At 45.5% G+C, this 23,736-nt stretch overlaps 1 protein-coding gene across 1 annotated transcript in view; it reads left to right on the top strand.

Moving 5' to 3' along the window:
• LOC144097855 (uncharacterized) overlaps positions 1-23,736 on the top strand; it is a 91,910-nt gene that overhangs the window by 53,085 nt on the left and 15,089 nt on the right. Inside the window, exons 8-13 of the mRNA XM_077630467.1 lie at positions 1,968-2,001; positions 5,213-5,282; positions 8,197-8,423; positions 11,076-11,192; positions 15,557-15,692; positions 21,279-21,574. Coding sequence (XP_077486593.1) covers positions 1,968-2,001; positions 5,213-5,282; positions 8,197-8,423; positions 11,076-11,192; positions 15,557-15,692; positions 21,279-21,574 — 880 coding nt within the window. The remainder of the gene's footprint in view (positions 1-1,967; positions 2,002-5,212; positions 5,283-8,196; positions 8,424-11,075; positions 11,193-15,556; positions 15,693-21,278; positions 21,575-23,736) is intronic.

The raw sequence follows: 23,736 nt of genomic DNA, 5'->3' as shown, positions 1-23,736 counted from the left end.
AAAGGCTGGCATAAAAGCTGTGTGCGACTCATTGGATGCGGCAGACAACGATGAAGCGAGCGAGGGAGAGGCGCCTGCACAGTCAGATTTTGCTGATGTGTGGCAGCAGCTGAGCGAGGAAGGCGGCGTTCCCGAGGATGTAAGCCTTACCGACTTCATCACCAGTGATGAGTATGCCGTCACAACAGAAGAATTGTTCGACACCGCAATAATTGAAAGGGTTCAAGAAAAAACCATTGTAGAGGACTGTGAGGACACCGAGGAGGCAACGCAGATGGCCACAGCAACAGAAGTGCTCAATTCCATTGACATTTTGCGGAGTTATGCCGGCGCGCAAGAACATGAACAAGCATTGGTAGCGGTAGCCACCTACGAGCGCCTCATTACGCCGATGCTCATGAGCAAACGTCAGGCAAAAATAACTGACTTCATGACTGCATCAACTCGCACTGCATCATGAAGTGATTTGATGCAGTCACTTGCCTTTTGCAAACATTTGAGAATAAAGGTTCTTCGTTTTTGAAGTATGCTTAGTTATTGAACTCGCGTCAATCTCTCCCGGTCGCGGCGCTGGACTGCTGATCTAGATGACGCGGCGGCTGCGTTTCGATGGAGGCGAAATGCAAGGCGCCCGTGTACTGCGTGACATAGCGCCGGTTAAACCTCATGTGGTCGTAATTTTCGGAGCCTTCCGCTACGCCCTGTCCTGTGAAGTTCCAGTTGACAGTCAGTAAATCGCGCCCCGCCCCGCGTGCGGTGCACAAAGCCAGCCTAACTATTTTGCGGGGCCTCCTACTTGCACGTCCCATTCCCATCAGCCCGTGAGCGCAAGTGACGGAGCGCAGTGTTGCTTGACGCCATTAATGGATTTCCGCGCTGCTTGGTTTCGTTTTCGGTGATGCCGCACGCTTCGTGGCACGTCTTCGCAGCAACACGGGAAGCTCGCTTTAATTTTTCACTTGCGGCATTATCTCCATATCTCATTCAAAATTTTGAGATTCCCACAATTCGCTGAGAAAATACTGTAAGGTAATGGGCAGCAAAATTCACGGGGCCGCGGGGAGCAGCTCGACTCTACAGAAAATTTCAACTAAAGCAATAATTTGAGATGTGCCATTTCGAGGTAACGAAGCTTGACTGAACTACTCTTGCCGCTCTATTTGCTTGTCGTTTCTTCTAAAATCGGTTGCAATATCATCACGAAGGCACGTGAGCGGAATAAAACAGAAAAACGAATGTTGTTTGAATGTACAATTTCATTAACGGCACTCGAAGACAAAAGCCTCGTTGCAACGAAGTTCGCAATATAACGAAGTTTTTCCCCGAAAAGTACTACTTCGTTATATCGAGGTTCAACTGTATATCGTTCGTCTTTTCAAGTGGCTTCTAAATGACGGGCAGCTTTAGCTTTGTCCTTGACATGATGCAGGGAGTGAGATGTCCTCCTCAGCGCTTTTTGTCTTGCTTTAGTTCTGTCTGATTCAACGTTTAATTGACAACCAGATCCATGCAAAATGTTATTGCTTTCAAGAAGCGACTTTTTTTTTTCTCTTCAGCTATCATGGAATGAGGTTTTGTGGCACAGTCATGTCACCCTTGCAGTGGCAGTTTTCTTGGTTTTTTTTTGTTCGATAGCCCAGAACATCACATGGGGCAGTCAGCATCCTGGTACATAGAGTAATGAGTTCCAGAGATTCTGAAATGAAACATTAAGAACAGCCTTCAATAGGTGACAGTATTGCAAAATTTCATCTTCGCTAGCGCAAGCAACTTGCAGGGCAGCAGTTGCTGTGCAGGTTGTGTGGGTGTCATTTTGGAGCGACTCATTTTCATTTCTGGCTCCATCTGACCACAAAATTAGCCCTGCATTTGTGCTCTCTTGCTATCGCCATAGGAGAGCAGAAAAGCAGTGCCCTGTAATCGTAATGTAGTTTTTTTTATGCCTATGCATTTTTTTTTTGTTGCAGGTGGCCATTGCAGACTACACAAAACCAAAATTTAGTGAGTGCATGTTTGTGTTCTAAAATTTAGCTCTTAAGGTGCTGAGTTCAGTCTGCCTCTGCTTTGTGTTTTTTTTGGTAATAAGTGGTGTGATCAAAAAACAATGTGACGAAGAATGCGTATGCAAGAAGAGAACTGCACCAGGACAATACTGGAGCACAACGGATTATTCGTCCATTGGAACAAAGCGCATGTGCGCACATCGTCGTAGAACTTGTGAAAAGTACAAAGCTTATCATGTGACCACTGCAGAAACATGGGTACTGATAAGTGTGTGGGAACAGAGATTGCTCTTCAGGAACAGAAGTTCACTTGTACAAATTGTCACTGAGCGCCTTGCACATTCCTTCTGCCACTGCTTTCTTCCCTGGTAAATAAGTGCCTAATGGTGGTTCAACAGCGCAAACACACACGGACCAAGGAGATGAGACACACAAACCATCATCATCATCAACATTAACTAGCCCAATCTGCAGTTCTACAAATAAGTGCCAACTGTTCCTGGTAGTTTGGTTTCCCTGGGGGCTTAAGCAGTGGCGTAGTTAACTTGTTTGCACAAATACAACGCTGCCACGGATGTAACAAGTTGGGCTAAGTTTAAGATCTCCCGAAAAAAGTTACGATTAAAGCATTACATGCAATGTCAACCTGTTTAAGCCAACTATAGCCGAGCACTTGGGGAAAAAAAAATAAAATGAAACTGAGATGTTCTCAACACTGCAGAAGCAATAGCTGTGTCGGTAGCTTCTCAAAGGCAGCACTTCAGAAGTGCGTGTGGCACCGTTGTGCACAGCAAAGCATTTGACTCATTAGGGTAGGCAGCCATCAATGAATCTGTGGCCGCCTTTGCTACCTTGTCACGGCTATTTGTGTTTTGTGCAGCCCATTTCCTGCTCCTGTTCTCCATTTCCCTACTGCACTCATGCTTTATTTCTCAACTGCTTGCGCACCAGATCTATTTGCACTAGATTTTTAATGCGACAGCATTATATGGCTCATTGGCGTTGGTGTCACATATATCCTTTACTTATGTGGCAAGCTCAGCCAAAACCCAACTACCAAGTAACAGAGGGCTGGCTGTTTTGTGCCCTGCTTTTTCAGACTGCAAAGCAGAAAAATGGGGTTAGAGCCAAAAGTTCACGTAATAACATTTACGACAGAGAGGTGACACAGAGCAGTTACATTTCACATATCAGCACATGCAGAGAGGTTACAGTACACCGGGATTCTACATCAGCAGTGCAATAATGAATCAGGGAGGCAAACAGTTTGTTCACTGGGCACTATAACCGTCCATTGACCAGAGGATTTCGAAGTGTCCATGTGAAAGACTGGGGCATGTTCCATCGCTGGTCTGCCAGCTGAATGACTGTGATGTTGACATCAGGAGCTGCTAAGTAGAGCTTCTTCCAAAGCAACCGAAAGGAGGATTTCTACAGCATGGGCTGATTGTTAGCCTCAAGCACCCTTCTCTTGTAGCTATGCTGTATCTGTTGGTTACTTTGCCTTAAGGCAGGACACATTTGCGGGATGATAGATTTTGGGGTGATTGAGCAAACTGTTAAATACCTTATAAAAAAAGCAAAGGCTAGAGTTGTGGCAATAAGTGGCAAGGTTCTAAAATTTTCGTGCTTTTACGCTGGTATTAAGAGTAGGTGTAGTGAATGAATCTTGCAGTACGATTTTGTAAAGCTTGAAGTGCGTTAGCAAATAAGTTTGATGTGGGTGCCAGATTGGAGGTACTATGTATTGTAGACTAAACCTGTTGAGTGATTTATATGAAAGCAGTAATTTTACTTGCTGTGGTGCATGTTGTTATGTGATGTCTCAGAAATTGAAGATTTGTTTGCAGATGATATGAGATTAGTGATATGAGTATGCCAGTGAAAATCGCTGCTGAAGGTAATGCCAAGGTATTTATAAGATTGTACAAGCTCAGCTGTCGGCCGCCGTAGTGTCTCAGTGGTTATGGCACTCAGCTGCTGACCCAAAAGGTGCGGATTTGATCCCGGCCGCGATTTCTATGGAGGCGAAATTCTAGAGGCCTGTGTACTGTGCGATGTCAGTGCACATTAAAGAACCCCAGGCGGTCGAATTTCCGGATCCCTTCACTACGGCATCCCTCATAGCCTGAGCTGCTTTGGGACGTTAAACCCCCATAAACCATAAGTTCAACTGTGGAGGGAATCGCAGGGTAGTCAAATACGAGGGGCTGTTGGCAACTGTGAAAGGAGGCAGCTTTGCTTTTGTTGGCATTTAGTTTCATGAGCCAGTGGTCACACCATTGCTGAATGTGATTAAGGTTATTTTGAAGAGCTGCTTGGTTGGATATGTTAGTCACTTTGTGATAGATGACTCAGTCGTCGGCAAACATGAGAGCCTTGAATGTTACTTGCATTGGTAAATCATTAACGCAGGTTAAAAATAGCAGTGGACCAAGGAGAGAGAGCCTTGTGGGGTGCCTGTTACAGTGATGGAGGTAGAAATTTGGTTAATGAAAACAAACTGGGGGCAGTAAGAAATCCTTTGATCTCTGCGAGAATGTTAGGGTGTCAATTAAGTTGCCCTAGTTTTAGTAGTAAACAATTGAGCTATGGCATTCAAGGCTATTGCAAAATGTAAAAAGCTTTTGTAAAATATGAAAAAAATGGCATGAGTTTGGATATCACGATCAAGATTAGCTTGCTGATCATGAATGATAGGTGTGAGCTTGGTTTTGCAAGAAAATTTCTTGCAAAAGCCATGTCATGAAGGACTAAAAAACACTGTTAGCATTTGGTAAATTCATGATTTGGGAGTAAATTGTGTCATTGTAATTCTACGTGGTATGCTTGTTCCAGAAATGCAGCAGGTTTTCATGACATCCGCATTCCAAGAACTGCATTTTTAATGTGTTCATTTAGGATGCCCTTAAAGTCACCTTGGCTAGAATTCCTTCAGTTCCTTACTGAGAAACCGAAGGTAGTCATCAAGTCACAGCATCACTTGAGCAGTTAATATGGCAGGATTTGTCTTACTGCTCAAATTATTCCAATCCAGCACTACTTGCTGGCTGAGTATCTTGTGGGGTTTTGTTTGACTGGCTGAAGTGCGGCCAGCCAGTAGGGGCATTTTATTGGAGAGCTTGGTTGAAAGGGCACGTGCTTTCGTGTGAAATTGTGAATTGTGCCTTGGAGCGAAGAGATGACTAGTGATGCTGTTTGTAATGTAGGTGAGTCCAGGACATGCAAGGCTGGCAGCAACTACAGGGTGCTCCAGTCCACTCCAAATGCATCGCCAGGGTAAGTCAGGGTCATGTGGCGCGCCGCTTCTTCATCCACTAATTTCACTAATGAGAAGAGATAATGGTGCGCCTAAAGCCATGCCCAAAGGTGCTTGGTGTCGCTGCAATTGAATCCCAATGATTCGAATTAAAAGGGGGCTGAAAATTTTTCGTATTTTTTTAGGCACAGATCGTCACAAGGTCATAGCAGGTCCGAACGCAGCTGTTTCAAAAATAAAAAAATTCAGATGCACATAGAAAAAAGTGTTTATACAGACTTGGCAAGGACAACCCTACAGCAGGCTAATTGACAGTAACCAATTAGTGTTCGTCATATGATATGATGCCTGCATCACATCATCATTAGTTTCATCAGTCTTCTTTTCCAGGGTAGCGGTCCTTGGAAAAGAAGTGTTTAAACTGATTATTCTTTGAGTTACGCAGTGTTAGCATTAATGAAACAGCGAGAACAAGAAAGGGTCCTGTCTCAACTGACTGCCAATCCCTAAAGACAAACAAGCTACTTTAGCTGAAAACGGAGGCTCTTGTAAACTGGAAAAGGCCTTGGAAATGGAATGCAGGTGTCACTGCCACATGTCACCACTGTTTGCTTGGAAAAACGACGTTGGTGCTCTCCCTTGTTCATGCATCTCTTGAGGCTTGACCACACCACTATGCACTTTCAGTCAGCGAGCACTAAGACTTTTAATTGTCGACGTTGTGAGTTTGAATCTGTTGGGATTCGCAGTGATAGATCTGTTAAAGGAGCACAAGCAGAGTTGCTAAAGGGCAGGAGAAAAGATTTTTAACTTAGGACAAAACTTTGAAGGAGTTGGGACACTGAGGCTACCTGTCATGCACTGTTTGAATCAGCTGTTCACCTACATGCGTTTCTTTCGATAACGATGGTTTTGATTTTAATGATAGAAGGGCAGCTTGGCCACCACAGGTGATGTTTTTTTTCTCCACTAAGTGTGAACGAAGACCTATTTGCTTTGATTCTTTCGCACCAGAGGACCGATGCACCAGGCCGGGCGAAAGCTTGTACTTAAGTGGACAATGTGGAAGTGGTTGCGCGTTGCTGCAATCACTCAGATATGTCTGCTTGTGTCTTGCGTTGCAAACAAATGACAAAGCAGAGTGCCAGTGGCTTTGGGTGTGAACAAACAGTAGATTGTTTTTGTTGGAAATACCTTGTCACAATTATATTGACATGGCCTCCAGTTTACCGCCTAACTCTAATGCAGTATCCGCAGCTGTGACAAGGCAGTGTATGTGCACGCCGCTTACTGCCAGCCGTGCTCCACAGACACGAAATGCTCGCCAGTGGTAATGGGCAGCTCCAGGAGCATCGTGATAATTGCACTTCCAAGATAGTTCTGCAATTAATTGCCATGGTCAGTGGTACGGAGTAGCCCCTATGTCATAAGATTAGCCATTGTGGCAAGGAATAGGAATGTTTGTTCAGTTACTATTTTCCTGGCTAAAGGAGTATTTTGTGCACTGAAAATCACTTTTATGGAGCGGAAAGGTGCAGCAACTCTTTTCTGATTTAACACCTCAACCATATGGTGAGGCAAGGAAGGGAGCAAAAGAAAGAGGAGGAGGTGATGTAGTGGAGGTCTGTGTTAATTTCAACCATCTGGTATTTTTTAATCTTGTAATTCCCAGTGTGCTGCCCATGCTACAGGGTTAAAAATTTGAATTTTCAGCTGTGCTATCAGAACTACATGAGTCGCAACTTGCTTGAACAAACTGCCTTTTTCAAATGTACTTATCAAAGAAATATCAGAAGGCCGTTTACTAGACATGCAGGAGGCCTGCTGAAAGATAAATGGCTGGAAAAACTAACCCTAACTGCTAAACTGGCAAAATATCTATCGTCGTAATCTGCACTGGCTGGTGACGGCACAGTTGAATTTTGCCCTTGATTTATTTATGCACCTGCCTATAAATAGTTTTATCCACCATAGACATATAGAAGTCGGGAAAGTAATTTTAATTGCACATTTTTCAACTTTTTTTTTTTTGGTGTAGGCAATGAAGGTGCCATTTGTGATAAAACCTGTGAGTTCACAGCTTCTTTACAATCTAAAACAGAGGCTTGGGCAAGCTGGTAATGAATCATTGAGCAGAAACGGCGTGATTTTGAAACTGGGACAAAGGAAGGCAAACAAGGATGAGTGCTCATCCTCGTGTGGCTTCTTTCATCCCAGTTCCAAATTCCGCTGTGTCGACTCAATTGTTCACCAATGTTTCCAATGCCTAATTGTTAGGAGGCTAATGTGCACACCACACGACACAGGTTTCTGCTGATAGTGTAGAGGCCCACATGCAGGAAACAGCATTTCCTGTTTGTATATGTATATACACTGACACGCACTTAAAAACATAACAAGGGTTTACTGATGTTTCGACAGGGCACCAGTCTCCTTCAGACTGCTGCATGATTATTCCATACGAGTAATTGTAGTGATTGGAAGAAGGCTGCTACAATGCGCCCGAGTTAAACCCTACCCCCTCAGCACCGAAAGACAATAAAGTTTGCAAATCACCTACATGCTTGCATGAGTCGCCATCCAGAAGGGTCTCCAGTGGCTGTACTTCAAGCATAGCACAAAACCCTAGAACACACACGTTCCTTTACAGTGGAGTTTCGGATATTAATGTCGAACACGACCCCAGTCAGAAGACAAGTAGAAGTTGGAGGAACGCCTCAGAGGATCACACACCTTCCAGCTCAGCGTTTCAGCAAGGAAGCACTGGGACTGAACCCCTCATAACAATACATATATATGTAGCATTATTCTACTTCAAAATTTTGCACTGTGCTTTGTCTAGGATTTTGTGCTGTCACTGTGCTGTGTCACTGTATCTTCGAGAACCCTCTTTTCATGATGCTTGATTCTTTTTCCGCTTCTTTCATGACACAGGCTGAGAGCTAGCCCCGCGGCCATGGGAAGCCACGAGACAGGTGGCACCACAGGCAGTGCTGACACCAGCGCTTCGAGTGTTGGTCACTGCAGCAGCATGCCTGTGGTGCCTGACATGTTCTCACCAGACTTTGACAAGTACCGGGAACTGCTCCACCAGGACCTTGCCGAGTACTACCGCAGGGACTCCGTCCGCTCCCCAATCACTTCGGTCTGTGGATCCTCTGGTAATGCAGTGACCTCAAGGAGGTGCTGATACCTTGGCTGCGTTCCTTGTCAGCCATTTCTGAGGACATTGCTTGTGGTGTCTGAACTTTGGGCTTAAATTATATGAATTGTATAGTACTCAAGTAGACCTTTTTTTGCTGGGCTAGGTGGTTCATTCTGACATTAGTAAAGCAGCGCGAATCAAGGTGCCTGAAGGCGAAACAAAGAAGGGACAGGAAGGAGCGTTGGGCAAATTCCTTCTTGAGGCAGAACGCGATGTACAAAAGCTTCGCGTTTTGTATCCCTGCATAGCAGCATAGCCCAGGAGCTCTCAAGTCTTCTTAGCATAGGGGGACCCCTAACAGCTCTCAAGATGTGTCCTTCCCTGCTTGACATGCATTAAAAAAGAGCACGCAGATGCATGGTCCCTTTCCAAAAAAAAAAAAAAAAACTGTTACCACTCGTGTATTATGCTCCTGAATGTTATGCCAACAACACCACAGAATTGGGAAACATGCCCTTAAGGGGGAGGACATGGCTTTCCATAAATTTTTTTCTTGATGTATTTGTGAGAAATTTTTTGCACGTGTTAGAATGAATTTTGTGACTATTCTCACAAAATTTCGCTCCTGTAGTGGCTTCAGAAAATTGTTTCCTAATGCATATTTTTCCTCTGAACCACGTGAAAAGGCTGCAGAGTTAAGAAAATGGGGCAGAAGGCTGGTTCAACATTCATAGCATCCCCTACTGACATTTCACAGGTCAAGGCATTCTTAGAATTTTTTTTTTTAAATGCACAAATTTCGGTTCTCAATTTTTGCGATGTGGTGTCTGTGGACACACGTAGAGTGGGAAGAAAATTTGATACAAAAATATAAAATTCACAAGTTCGAAAAGCAAAGAATGTTTTGTGGCACCTCTAGGACCACAGTCTAGATGAAGACAAATGGGGTCTAAAGAGATGGAACAGTTGTGAAGAATTCTGCTGCACACGGTATATAGGCAGAAAGCCTTAGCAGATAAGCACGCCCATTGTTAGTCTTTCCCCGCAATGCAGAGCCGTGGTTAGAGAGACAATTTTTTTACTTCCTGGTCGATATCGGCAATAAAACTTTGGTGCAGCATAAAACATGAGGCATATAAGTGGCTACAACAATTTTTAAAAAATAAGATTTTTTGGTAATTTTGGGGATTTCAAAGCCACGTTTCCCTTAACAGCCGTTGCTCTGAGACGACCAAATTGTACAACAACGGCCAGCTGTATAGTGAAATGATCTGGTATATGCCACAACAGTATTATTCCCAGAAAAGGGAGTTTGAGAAGCGCATTGATTTGGTTGCTTGGAGGACTCTGAAATCCACTCCAGTAAACCCAGTTTGTCAACCCAGCCACATCCCGAGCAAGTCATTTACTTGGAAGGGGAGACAAGTGTGCACTAGTACGAATTTCTAAATCGTCATCATGCAAGCTTCTGCGCACTTTTGTATCCATGTTTTTATTCTTTTGATCACACTGAACCAAAAGCTTCAGGGCTGTTTATGGAGCAGCGTAGCCAATCGTGACCAAATGCATTCGTGAAAAAGTGCACTTTCTTTTGGTCTCTCTGTGCATCCAAGCAGGCACTGAAAAGCAAATTAGTCAGCCAGAAGTTTTCCTTTGAAGCGGCTCAAATTATGCACACTTCTGCAGAATAGCTGGTGGTAGGCACTGCCATCAAAACATTGTACCAGATTGTTACTCTGAAGAATGCAAGACAGCCACCAAAATAAAAAAATTCTCCACCTCTTATTGTTTTGATGGATACGACACTGATTGTTGCTGTAGTGTATTGGGGCCGATTTTATTGTTGCTTCTGATCTGCACACAAGAACCTTGCGGCCAAATGAAACTTAGTCTTGAAGGACTTGCGTGGAGGCTGCACCACATCTACTAGCTGCATGTTGACTCCTGTTGTACTTGCTAGTGGTTCTTTATCGAAACTGACTAATCCTCAAACAGCACCTTTGGCTGATGTCACTTTTTGACACCATGGTGAGTCTACTGGTGCCATTGCGTCTTCTGTATGAATACACACGTGACGCCATGTGAGAAGCCACTTTTACCAGCCCCTGCAGCTGAGAGCTTGATTTGCATTTCGCATAACAATGGGCCCATGTTGAGGACAATTCAGGGAAGTGTTTGGCCTGTTTCTAATGCTTTGTTGCAAAAGGGTGCCCATAATGGCCAAAAGGCACCATGAGCTTGCCTCACAAGCCTTGAGCCTGCTCGAGAAGGCTGTTGCCGGCACACGAGACTGGTGCCTCTTCTTGTAAGTGTAGCTGCATTAGTGCTGAGTAATTGTTAGACAAAAGGATGCCCATTAGAAGGGAAGTGAAGGCTTGCATGGAATTTTCTAGAACAGTTCCTGCTCTTAAAGAGTGAAACAGTTTCTGCTTGAATGTGTGGCTGGATCAGTAGCAGTGATATGCACGAGGCAACTGGACACCTTCTCTTAGTTTGCCGTGTAGTTGCTTGTACAAGGGTTTTGATGTGCAGTAGGGGACTATGGGGTGACTACTGATGACTGAACATTAGGCAGTACTATTGCTTTCAGGCCACTGTCCTTGCTGAACCTTGAAGACTGTCTCATGTAGAGGTGCACATGTTGTTTGTGTGTTTTTCTTTCATTCAGGTGACGTGTCTCCTGTGTTTACCCCTCCACATGCTGCTCCCCTGTTAGCATCCAACGGCATGCCCGATGTCCGGCAGATCGTTGCAGTCCCTCTGCCAGACTCTCCAGCACATTACAGTGAGTGGGCTGTGTTGTGTTACTGCGAGGCTTCTATTGATTCATTGATGCATTCATTGTATACCTGAAGGCAGTTGCGGGCATTGCACGAGGAGTGGATATCAAACAGTGATGATCACCCTGGATTGTACTTTTTGTTACCACCATAGTCCAGAATGGGTGGCTTGAAATGGGAGTGGTCTGTTATCCTAGCCTTGTGGCCAGAAGGGTTGCTTGAATCTTTGGGTGCACAATGTTAGAGGCTGATGGAGAGAGAGATAAAAAGCACCTAGAGCGTGGCATCATCTCTAACATCCATATGAAACTGCACTTCTAAAGCGAAAGTTTTACTAGCCTCGTCGAGCAAAGCTCATCGGCGCGGTACATTTGACCTTCAAGTGGAGGAGTGGTGTGCCAGTCACATGACGTACCACGTGACTCACCGCAGCTGCAGCCGCCACCGCCTTGGCTGCTGTGTCCATGTGACTCGCCATTCGCTTGAAAGGGAGACGGCGCCGCTCTCACGTGCATACACACTGCCGCCTCGCAGTTTCTCGCTATAGATGAAGCGAGTTGGCTGGGACCGTCTACGCTGCGACTTCTTCTGCCACCGCCGCTACTTTGGCTTCAGTGACGGACGAAGAGGTTGAGTCTAACCTACCTTAGCAACACAGCATAACCACGCATAACAAAGCTTTCGCTTGCATAATTGGACTTAGCCGAGCTAAGCTGCAGTCATTTAACTGGCAGCTGAGCTGACAGCTGTTGCAGTGCTGAAACCACTCGTGAAGTGGAGCAGGTTTTATCATTGCTATGGAGAAAGTCTGACAGCTCCTTACTAGCATGGTACTTAACATCAGACCGTGTGACTGTCATTGCTTGAAGGGATGGTAGCGCAGCCGCTGTTGTCACCTCTTTGTCCCAAGCCAGTGTTAGTGCGCTAGCACTAGGTGCCTCTGTCTGCAGTTGAAGCCAGAGAATGACAGGCTGCCCACAACCTGGCAGGCAAGAAAAAAGGAGGCAAACTGGCTTCATGTCAGCTGCGGCCAAGTGGAAAGGAGGAGGTGAGACTGATTTCGCAGCAGCTGCATCAATCTGGAAAGAAGGAAATAGTGTCACACTAGTTGCTCCCAAGGTGGAACAGGTTACACAAGGGCTACAGCTCACTGGAAAGGAGGAAAAGAGGACATGTGTGTCATGCTAGTTCTATTCACTTGTTCAGATTGCAGCGTACAGTGGAAAGCCACATTGTGCATGGGATGTAGCTGGTATAGTGTACCAGTGAAGGTGCGATTGTGCTATAGTAGGATACAACTTTTAAAGCAAGAGCAGTTGGGCCAGGCCAAGGTCCGCGGCATACTGTATTAGTACTCCGCTGGCCAGTCGCAACAGTAAATGGAATTGGCTGTTTAATGTTCGACCTCATTATAATTTTTTGTCTTGTGATTAGCTTCTTGTTTAAGTAATAAGAAGTTTTAACTACGGACAACTTTTTGTGTTTGTGGAGTTCAGCATCCCAGAGTGACTTTGGCTATGAGGGACGCCATAGTGGAGGGCTCCGGGGATTTCGACCACCTGGGGCTCTGCGTGCGCTGACATCACGCAGTACACGGGCCTCAAACATTTCGTCTCCATCGAAATCCATGAAGTCATTGTCATGCTTTGCTTTCTGCAAGCAAGGCACTTTGGTCGAAAAACACTTTTCAGAAAACTGGCATTTTCATGGATGCCTCTGCCAGTTCTTGCTACCTACGGTCACAAAAAAACATTTAAGTCTCTTCTGGGCTGTTTTTGAGGAAAACTTTTCTGGATGTAATTGGAAAGAACTTATAGATACGAAATCTGGTGCTTTCTAAAATCAGAAATTTTTTTCGAGATTTTCGTGATTTGAAAGGCCCTCCTTAACTTAGTATATCATTCATTTTTTTTTTATTACCTGTGAAGAACCGCAGCAGTCTTCAAAAAGCTGCTGAGAAACCCCATGTGTCTTGTCTTGCTTCTGTCCCTTATTCCTGCCATACATGCATGCAAAAAAGGAAAGCGCAGATGCTCAAGCCACTAAAAAACAATGGGGAGTTCAATTAATAATGACTGGCTGCATATTGACAGCCTGCATGGTGACAGGCAACTGCGTTGTGATAGGTCTGAGCAATGTAAAGTAAAGGGATAGGTGAGGGTTGAGACATGATTGGGGAACCCGAAAAGCACTTCCAGGAACAAAAGGATTCTCTGGAACCCATGATGAGAACCCGTCTCAAGAAAGGTAGAGTTGCTTGGCGCTTAATTTGTCCACCATCTCGGTGTGCTGCACAGGCAGCATGAACTTGGAGTGCTTGAAATGCAGCAGATGTTGCAGCCATCAACCTGCAGCCATTGGAATGTGCACGTCCAAGCCTTGCAGGCATCTTATTTTCTCTCTGCCATTGCCTTTGTGTGCTGTCCTGGTGGCCACTTTTAGTTGTGCAACCCTGAACAGCAGTGGCTGTGGCGCTGTGCACATTCTGTGCTATGACAATTCAGCTTTAGCGATGAAGGTAGGCTTCTGTGCAAGATGCCATGAGGTGTGCATTTTAGGATGAGCGCAAAATGCCACATTTTTCATTTGATGGTTCTAGTATGCAGATAGCGTTGATCAGTAGCAGAGAAAGCAAGTGTTGGACTAGGCTCTTGCCGTGTTTGAGAGGCCTTCCTTTGAGCATTCTATACCTAGTACCGTCTGTGTTACCCTTGTGTACAGCACTTGAGCAGTGCACCTCACTGCATAAAATTAGGTTTTTCATCACTGCTTCTAGCTTCAAGAGGCGACACTCGTGCAGAGGTAGAGCCACATAGATGTGCAAGCAACATAGGCATGAGCACTTAAACCTGAAGCCTTGGGCTGCTTTCTAATTTTAGTTTTTAATGCGTGGTGTACACCATTCGAGCACTTTACACAAGGGTGTTGCAGTTTGTACATGCTATGGTACAATACAGTAAATGTTCTGTTAATGTCCAAAGCTCTGCATAGGCTATGAGAAACAGCACAGTGGAAGGTTCCAGAATAATTTCAGGCAACTTGTGGCTCTTTAACATGCACTGACATTACAGCACAAGGGTATCTTTTGCCTTCCCCTCACTTGAAACGTGGCCACCACAGCCGGGGTTTGGTCCTGTGCCATTGAGTTCCGCAGCCAAACACCACAGCCACTAAGGCACTATTCTGGGTTAACAAGTAGATGCTGTTTTGGGATGTCATAGAATGCAGATCGCTGGTAGTAGCCCCTCGCCGGCTGCTTTTATTAGGAGTAACATCCAGTAATAGCGAGCAGTTTGTATGTGTCGGCAGACATCTCATTCCCCACGGGTGCCACATACCAAATCTGTCATGCTGGCTTATGTAGGCTTGCTGCAGTGATCTGAAGCTTAAACGAACGAAACCTTGTCTTTGGCTAATATAGGTATGTGAACTGCAAAGCAGTCTTGCAGACTAGCTTGATTTTCAGTAGTACATATGTACCCATGTGCAGCAGCTGGGAAATTTGTATTAAAACGGCTCAGAATTTTCGAGCACCTTGCTCCCACCGACTCACCAAATCAGATATTTTTGCAAATTTCAAAGCTACCCACCTTAACTTTACATAGGTCATAAAGCCTCGAATGTTGTGTTGGGTTCGTAATGTTTGCAGGTGCTGTGTACACTTTGGCCCTATAATTTCTAGATGTCAACTGCTATTCAAGGACAGTTCTCTGCATTAAGTCCACATGGTCCAATGCTGGCTGCAGTTATGAGCAGTGGGCAGTACACTTTTGGCAGGAATTGTACTCACGGCCTCACAGAGTACAAAAAAAGATTCATAGGACAGTTGATTCCTGTATGACATGAGATTTGGTGATGGCTTCTTACGGAACCACTTGGACTGCATTACGCGGGTACGCATAGCCGTGGAGAACTCGAACTGTGCCATATGCCAAACTGTACCAGCACTAGTTCATGCCGCTGAGCGCAAAAGGCTCCACAAACTGACATGTTGACTGCTGCAGTGCCCCTGCCCTTTCCAAGTTCCTCTTTTGTGTTACGTCAATGACGACGAATAACCGGGAAAACAAGGCCTTAACAGCTGTTGCTGTAGAACTGCCACACACCCGCGGCTTGACTCATGCCTCATGTTTGGATTATTTTTGTAGCAATAGCTGCATTGGCCGTGAACTCGCAGTTTCACCGTGGTACCACACCACGTGACCTACTGCGTGACGAACCACGTGACAACTAGCCAGACAACCAGACTAACCTGGACTTGCAATCAAGATAAATCAAGGCTAACCAAGCTATGCCTTGGCTTTTGCTGCATATATTCTGGCATAGCCGAGCTAAGCCACTGCCAATTTTTCTGTGGCTGTGTTTGCAGCGGACTCACCGAAGCAGCCGGAATGCAACCAGACTGAGTTCCAGTTGCCGGCCTCAGTGACCTGGAAGAGGAGGCAGCACGGTTGGCGTCGGTCGTCTGCCACCCCACCAGAGGCATCCCCCAGTGTTCACACAGGGTATGGCGCCACAGTGTCTGCCACACATTTTTTGGCCTCATGCATGACGAACCCAACTGTTTTGTGCTTGGCTCTGGTGTGTTGGTGAAAGCAAATGACGAGTCATTAGTTTGTTCGTGGCACACTAGGGCACAGAGCGCCTGTCCACAGTCCAGTTTTGTTAATGAGTGTGCTATTTAATATCGATACAACTCGACATTCGGGTCACTTCACAGATAAAAAGGCGGTAAATTACTGTACGGCTTAGTTTCAAAATTGCTCAGGCAGAAGTTGACAGAATATGTTAATGAGTGGTCCACCTTTGGAAATCAACTGTGATGCAACATAGTTTTAGTGAATGACACTTCCTTTATTCAATAAGAAAACAAATTATGGCAGGCACTTAAGACTAGTTACATGCTGTGAATGCGAGAATATGCATGCAAGGTGTGAGGCTGCCACAATGGCATACTACTCTAAAGCTGATCTGTTCGCGCCGCCCAAATGGAAGTTGATGAAGACAGTACCCAAACTAAGCCTGAGAGACTGGCAGTTTAGCGCGCTGGGTATTGTGCTGTGGTGGTGACGCAGTGCTCTAATGAAGTGGCCAGCGAAACTGATTCGTTCCTGGCAGCCTGATCAGCTTTGCTGGTTTTTTATTAGTGTGTGCCCCACTGATAAAAATTGATAGGGGTTTAACGTAGCTAAAGAGATTCGCCTCTGCACTGGCACATGTCTGTTTCTATCACAGCCAGTTGTAGGGACTGTGCAACCACTGTTGCTCTTCCCGAGCAACCTCTCACAGCTGGCATGAAACTCCTCAGAACTTACCCAAGCTTACTCGAGTAGCTCGGGTAGTAACTCAGGTTGGTAGGCAACGGCATGACATACTAGTGTGCACAGTGACAAGATTCTTGGTCGGTCTTTGGTGAGCGTATGAGTGCTTGCACACTAAAATGCACCTCCCATCTATGAGCCTCCGCTCATCACCCACCGCCACCCAAGTGCACTCTGCAGAAGCCAGCCTGCATCCACCAGAAGCCCATGGCTAAGCCAAAATCAAAGACTTGGTGCAAATGTGATCAATGTGAAAGTGAAATGTTGCAACTGGCACTGCTATCACAGGTTTTCTGCATGTAATGATGTGATCGCTTTTACATATTCTTTTTCCCCCTTCTCTGCTGTGCTCATTGTGAGGTAGTGCTTGCTTGCGACACTGTGAAAGCCCAGGCTTTTATTTTCCAAATTATGATAAAAAGAGCCAAATAATGGAATGTACAGAATTCAGTCAGCAGGAAAAATAAATGGACCACTAGAATAATTATCGTTGCACTTCAATACAGCTTAACACTGCAGTCAGGCCGACTTTTCCGGCTGATAGCACATTCATTTGGAGGGGGCGAAAAAATTGGTGAGTAGTCTTGGGTAGCAGCAATGTAGGCTATGAACAAAAAGGCAGAAAAGGCAGCTATAGCATGAAGTGTGTAAATGCCCCATGCTTATCACTGCCGCTTTGTTTACGTTGTGTGTAAATGGTGCAGGTGGGGGCTTATTTTTCTCTTTTTACACAATCTAACAGCTGTTTACATTCTCGTTACCTCAGCAACAGAAGGGTTGAGTTGAGTTTCCCCCTTCAGGTGGTGATGAGAGGAAATATCTTGTTGATGATAAAATCGGGGTTTCTTGATGACCCAGTGGTTCTAACTTGCAAGCATTCACGCTACTCGAAGAAAGGAGACGGTTAACTATTTATTTACAACATAAATAAAACAAGAAGAAACAAAGCAAGGAGAAAACTATTTACATGACTAAACCGTTGATCAGACGAATTCAGTCCTAGTTCAACCCAGCGCGCTTGTTTTTAAACCCTCCGTCTCTCCGCCCTTAGCGGGGACAGCCACCAATAAGATTACAAGCGACACACCTCACCAATCAGTGGTTAGGGAAAGGAAAATAAGGATTTCCGCCAACTAATCACAGATTGGGGAAAGAGTGCTGATTAAACATTTGGGAAAGGAGAGGTTGCAATCAAATACACAAAGAGCACAAATGCGACCACCCTCTCCCACGGCACCCATGGCACAGCCGTTACCACTTTTCTATCTCTTTCGCACATGTGACAAACATATGCCGACGAGACAATCAGTTAAGTTGTGTACAGAACATCGAAAGAGAAGACAGTCTTTACGGGAATAGTGGGTTTCACGGTCACTCAGCTAATACTCAGTCGTATCTCGTGCATTCCCGAAGCCTCGGCAACCCCTTGACAACGCACACATGTCGACAGCTGTACATGGTTAGCTTCTTAAGACTGGTTATGCCCGTGACGGCGCGGAGGAAAACAAGGACGTCCGCTACAAAAAGGGGAGGCAGGGACGGGACGGGCCCCTTTGTTGGTGACTTCCGACCCCACTGCTGCGGCCTTCTTTGCGACCGACCAGTTCTCGGAAAGGTCAGCGAACTCCACAGGTTGGAACTTGAATCCCTGTCGGCACCTGGTTTTTTTTTTATCCAGTACTGAGAAAAATTATAAATTGTCATAACATGGTGTACCAGCAACTCGTGCTGTTACAGTGAAGCTACTATCCCTGATGTTATTGGGCGTATTTTAAAAAGTGGGGCTCTATGCGCACGCTTGAGCTAGAAATTGTAATTTGAAATTATCGGCTCTAAGCCCCTGCCTATGGCAGCGACGGCCATTTTGTCAGATGGCAGCATGGTCTGCTACAAAACTGTGTGCACGTGCCTACTTGAGCCCGGCCATGGCACATTGTGGGAAAGACACCGAGACCGGGCTGAAGCTGCACAGGGAACGAAAGAACAGAAGTCTTTGTTGCCTTTGTCCCCCTCAACTCCCCACCCTTCGCCCCACTGCACCCAAAGTGTGAACAAAAAACTCAATCCCCTATGCTCATTACCCGCAGGTCAGTTCAGTTGCGAGCAAGCACATGACTGTCAGTCGATGTCTTCAAGAACCGCCAGAGTACCAGTGTTGCCTGACTTCCATATGGTCCAGGACAGCTTTTAAAAATTAAATTACAGATTACTCGCTGCACCAAATGAGCTCATATTTTGTCCAGTTTCAAGATATATAGGAAACATGCGATAAACAGCTTGAGTCTGAAGAATGGTGTCATGACAGTAAATCGGAGAAAGCACATCTGATGTCATGGAAAATGCTGCCATTTATCCGTTTTAGGAGCAGTGCAGGCAATGAACAGAAGTAAGCCATTGACAGCTTATCAAGACTTGGATGTTGCATTGTTTTCTCAGGTTTTCTTTGTTTGCAGAGACTCCAGAAATTACTCCAGCAGCTAGAAAAATATGGTGGCATCAAACGGTGTTGCAGAGCAAGCACTTCAAAGTTACAATACTTTGCAGGACAGCGGCTTTATCTGAGATATTTGGGCCACTTCATTTCTGCCTGTTGTATCTGATCAGCGGTTTCAAAATTGCGGCTTCATGAAAATGCCTTCAACGCTATCGCTGTTTTTACACTGCTGAATAGGTAAGCCTGTGATCATGCGGACTGCAGGTACAGTCCACCGGTTCAGAAACAGTCAGCCCCACAGCAACTTCTGTGCAGGCAAGAAAACGTGAAGCTGGGCAAATTTGTTGATAATCTGTGGTAGTACTACCTATATACTAACGCATTATTTTCATGACACTTCCAAAAGGAATAGACGGGATACCCACCTATCTCCTGGTTTATTTTAAAACGAAAATGCCATTGCATACTCTCGGGAGAACAGCTGCTTGGAGTTTCAAAGAACGAAAGCTCTTGCTGTTTTTCAAGCTGGCTTGGTGTTTCAAATGGGATCAAGCAATACCTTATGTTCACCTGCCGTTACTTACCTGCCTGCCATTTGTGTTCACCTACCTTTAAATGCTGTTAGTATTGCATTAAGCAGTGTTGCAGCGCAAGGCACGAGAGGGAAAATAGAACTTGCGTGCTGAACAGCTGGTGTACTGCTGCCACAGTGTACCGTAAGCTAGCATACAATGCTTCCTGCACACAGTGTGGGCATGCATAACACATGATAGTAGTGTCTGAATGGAGTGCCGCTCTGTGTGTGTAGTTTGTGCAAGGGAAGTGAGCATTCTGAAAGCTAAGCAGGCGCCGGTGGGTGCACATGAAGAGTGCTTGCTATGCCGCCGGTGACTGCCAGCGACAGGTGGTGCTGGGAAAGAAATGCCTATTTTTGGGACAATTTACAGTAGCAGTTTATTGTTCAGTTCACATTTGAATGTGACTGGTGATTTATGTGTGCGAACATAAGACATAAGAACAACTGGATGTGACCCAGTTATTGCGAGTTGTCCTTCAAACAGGCCATACATGATGTGGTACATTAACGGCCTTTCAATCCCAAGATATCTGTATTGCTTACTTTTGTTCAAGGCCATACTGATTTGGTCTGCATCGCAGTGCAGATGCACTTGGCGAGAAAGTTCTCCACGCTGTCACCGGCACAGGATTCACGTGCTGATATGTGCTGTACGTGTAGCCTGTGTCTCATTTCACAACGTTCTCTAGTCCTTATGATGTAAGTTGCTTTATATGGCGATAGTAGTATATAGAACTTGGCAGGATCGCTTGTAGTAGCTGTGTGCCCCCTTCTATATGAACATTAGTATTTTTCATCTTCTGTCAAGTTTGTGGTACCATGTGGCAGTTGCAGTTTCAGCCGAGTATGACACGAATTCCAAGATATGCACGTAGTTATGAATTAATGCATTGTGCACAAAGGCCACGAGTAAGTGCAGCACAGCGCACGCTTCAACTCTTATCTAAGTAGTAGTCTTCTGTGCCTCTTGATTTTGCCTTTGCATTACTGAGTAAGTTCACGTGACATGTAATGACGGATACTGTATAATATTGTCACGAAGTGGTGACTGCAGTTCATAGAGCAGAAAGACTGTGAAAATAGTGTCTAAACAAAACTCTTTATTTGGGCTGACCTGCGCCCACAATGGACTGAATCACTCGGCGGCGGCGTAGCAGCAAGTGCCCTCGGTGGTCGTTGAACAGAATGCCCATTGCTGTCGGCCGTGCTCAATTTAAAGCTGATAGTGAACTTTCGAGATAAAGCGTGCAAGGTTACTAGAACATTCTCTAACAACGTAGAATCAGCTCTGCTTGGCTGTGATCAATCGAGATAAATCTGCTGGCATCTTGCATCGCAAACAAAGCGATAAACGGCGTGCTGGCAGCTTTGAGGAATGAACAAACACTGCAAAGCTTCGCGGCAATATGGAAGTGAGTGGCCACCTTCTGGAGTGCAAGCTGCTCAGTTTGGTTTCTTCCTTTCTGAGCAATGTGTAATTTTGAGTGTATTTCAATTCAATGTAAGTTTTCTTTTTGCCCGTATTTACCGCTAGTTGATTCGAAGTCAGATTCAGCTGTTTTTTCTCACCTGATTCTTTCAGGCGTTATTTATGCTCACATTCATCAATTCAGCAAGGCTGAGTGTAAGTGTCAACCTGTCTGCAACTGTACTGCCTAGCCCTGCTGGTTAGACAGAAGCTGTGAGCAGACCTTGTTCTAATTGCAGTGTCATGCTACTTTGCTTTGTCCCTTGACGAAATGAAAGTCCCTTATCGCAGGCGCTCGGAGGTGGGTCCAGTGGCGGGGGACAAAAAGTCTAGCGATGAAGAAGACGGGTCGGGAAGTGACATCGGCCATGGCAGGAGCCCTGGAGTGCCAGCGTCTGGGTTTCGGACACCAGACGTCGACAACTACTGCCGTCGCATCAGGGCCGAGATGGCAAAGCTGTACATTTCTCCATGGCCCTCGCCATCAGAGTCTGTCGAGAGTGTCGGGGCAGATGTGGCAAAGCACCGCGGTACCTCGCCACAGCTGTCCCCACAGCTCTCACCAGCAGATCCCATCAAAGCTGCCGGTGAGTGCAAGCAGCCGTTGGAGCCCAGCTGCATTTTTGCTGAGTATTTTTGGTGAGCAGTGGTTCATGTTTATGGCCTGTAATGCGGATTGGGGATCACGGCAGATTGTTAATTAATTTTTACAAGGAATACAAATGGGCAACACGAAGGATGGCACCAAATGAAGTGCACTGTTTGGCGTCATTCCTTGCACTGGCTGCTCATACTTTTTTGTAAAAAACTGTGTTAAACCCAATTCAGTCATGAAGCAGTCAATGCCCTGCGAGTCTGTTGCATCTGCACATGAGGTACTCGGACAAAAATGAGTGCACGATGATGGCATTCTGTCGCTCTTTTTTGTGTTCTCCCAGCTGAGAAATGATGCAGTGGAGTACCTAAGCAGCATCTCTTTTATCAGCAACTCCTAAGGGTGACAGGTGGAACTGGCATTTCCACCCGACATTACTTGCATTTCAGAAACAAAGCTGCTGAGCTGACTGTTAATGCAACCAGGGTTTCAAACTGACCTTGGAAATGTAAGTAACTTGAAAGTGCACATAACAGAGTTGGAAACAGTTTTCCATTATGTCCTTTGCCTTCACCCATTGGTGAATCGCAACAACAATGGGTAAGCAAATGTGAAATAGATGGAGTAGTTTGTGTAGCTGCTATTTTGTGATAGACGTGGGTGGCAAAAATGGATGCAAGCTCAGGTGAGCTTTGCAAGTCTCCACAGCAGTGCGGACACTAGGTTCAAGCTGGCCATGTCCACGCAAGTCATCACGCGCACGGTCATCATCCGTTGTGACACAACTATGCTATGATTCGAGACAGAATTCCTTCCAGAGAACTTCGTCACCCTTGTTGCCCAACTCTAGTCAAAGGTGCATGTAGAGGAAACTCTGTACAGCTAGCGTCAATTCAAAGTTGATCACTTTAGTGCAAACCTACCTGGACAGTGTGCAATACCACACTTCACATTGGTGGAGTGTGAAAAAATCCGATGTGAAAAAACTGTGGTTAAGATGAGAATAAAAATAAAATGCTTCTATGCATGGAAGGGCACCCGTAAGGGAGGATGTGGCTTTCAGCAAAAATTCTTTGAGTATATTAGAAATAATTTCATGGCTGCTCTCAGCAATTTTTTGTTATACTATCTCCAGAAAGTTGTTTCCTAATACAGTAGGATCTCGGTGATATGAATTTCAAAGGGAGGCGAAAATATTCGTATCACCCGAAATTTCGTATCATCATAAAACGAGCGAAATCCGTCCCGAAACCATGAGACAGGCAAAAAAAAATTTATTTTTGTGGAAAGAAGTCACATATGTCCTTCTGAGTCTTCTTCTCCGTGAAGTCGGTCAGCAGAGAATTTTCGAAGCTGAAGAACTGGGCTGTAGTGTTCTCACGCATATTCTCGGATGTCACAGCATGACGCAGAATATTGAGAGCGTGCATAGTTTCGGCTGCCGACGGTGGTTGGTCATCACCATTTTGGCACTCGTCTTCTTCTTCGTCACTGTTTGAAATTCCAGGCTGCGACGATACATCCTCCACGATGTGTTCCACTGTGCGCAGACCACAGGTGACGAGATCGTCGTCCGCGGTGACGAAATCGTCAGCACTGCAGTCAACGTCAAGCTGGTTCCAGACATCAACCGGAATTGGATCTGGCACTTGCGAGGTGGTGGCCACTGTGGATTTAAAAATCCCACACTTTGCGTAACAATTCGCGATGGTTGGAGGGTAGGTGCGCTCCCAGGCCACTGCAATAAAATGGACAGCGTCCAAAAGACTAATCTGCATATTTGCGTCCTCACGGTCAATGTTTGCAAGGAGGCGGTGCACCAACAAATCTTTGAAGTGGTGCTTTACGTTTCTGATAATGCCAGCATCCAGTGGCTGCAAATGAATAGTAGCGTTCGGGGGCAGGAATACCACTTTGATGCTCTGCAACGTCATGTGCTTTGGATGCGCCGCACACTTGTCCAGCAGCAAAACAATCTTTTTGTTCTTGCATGACATCCTATGGTCCAAGTATGTGACGCACTCCACAAACAGAGCTGACGTCATCCACACCTTTTCATTGGCTCTATATGTGCAGGGCAAACGACCGGCTGCCTTGAAGCATTGGGGCTTTTCGTATTTTCCAATGTCTCTCGGTTTCATTTTTTCTGACCCA

This window comes from Amblyomma americanum, chromosome 7, assembly GCF_052857255.1.
Source record: "Amblyomma americanum isolate KBUSLIRL-KWMA chromosome 7, ASM5285725v1, whole genome shotgun sequence".
In the NCBI taxonomy this organism is placed as follows: Eukaryota; Metazoa; Arthropoda; class Arachnida; order Ixodida; family Ixodidae; genus Amblyomma; species Amblyomma americanum.
Note: the sequence above shows the minus strand (reverse complement) of the source record. Positions and strands in the feature narration are given on the sequence as shown.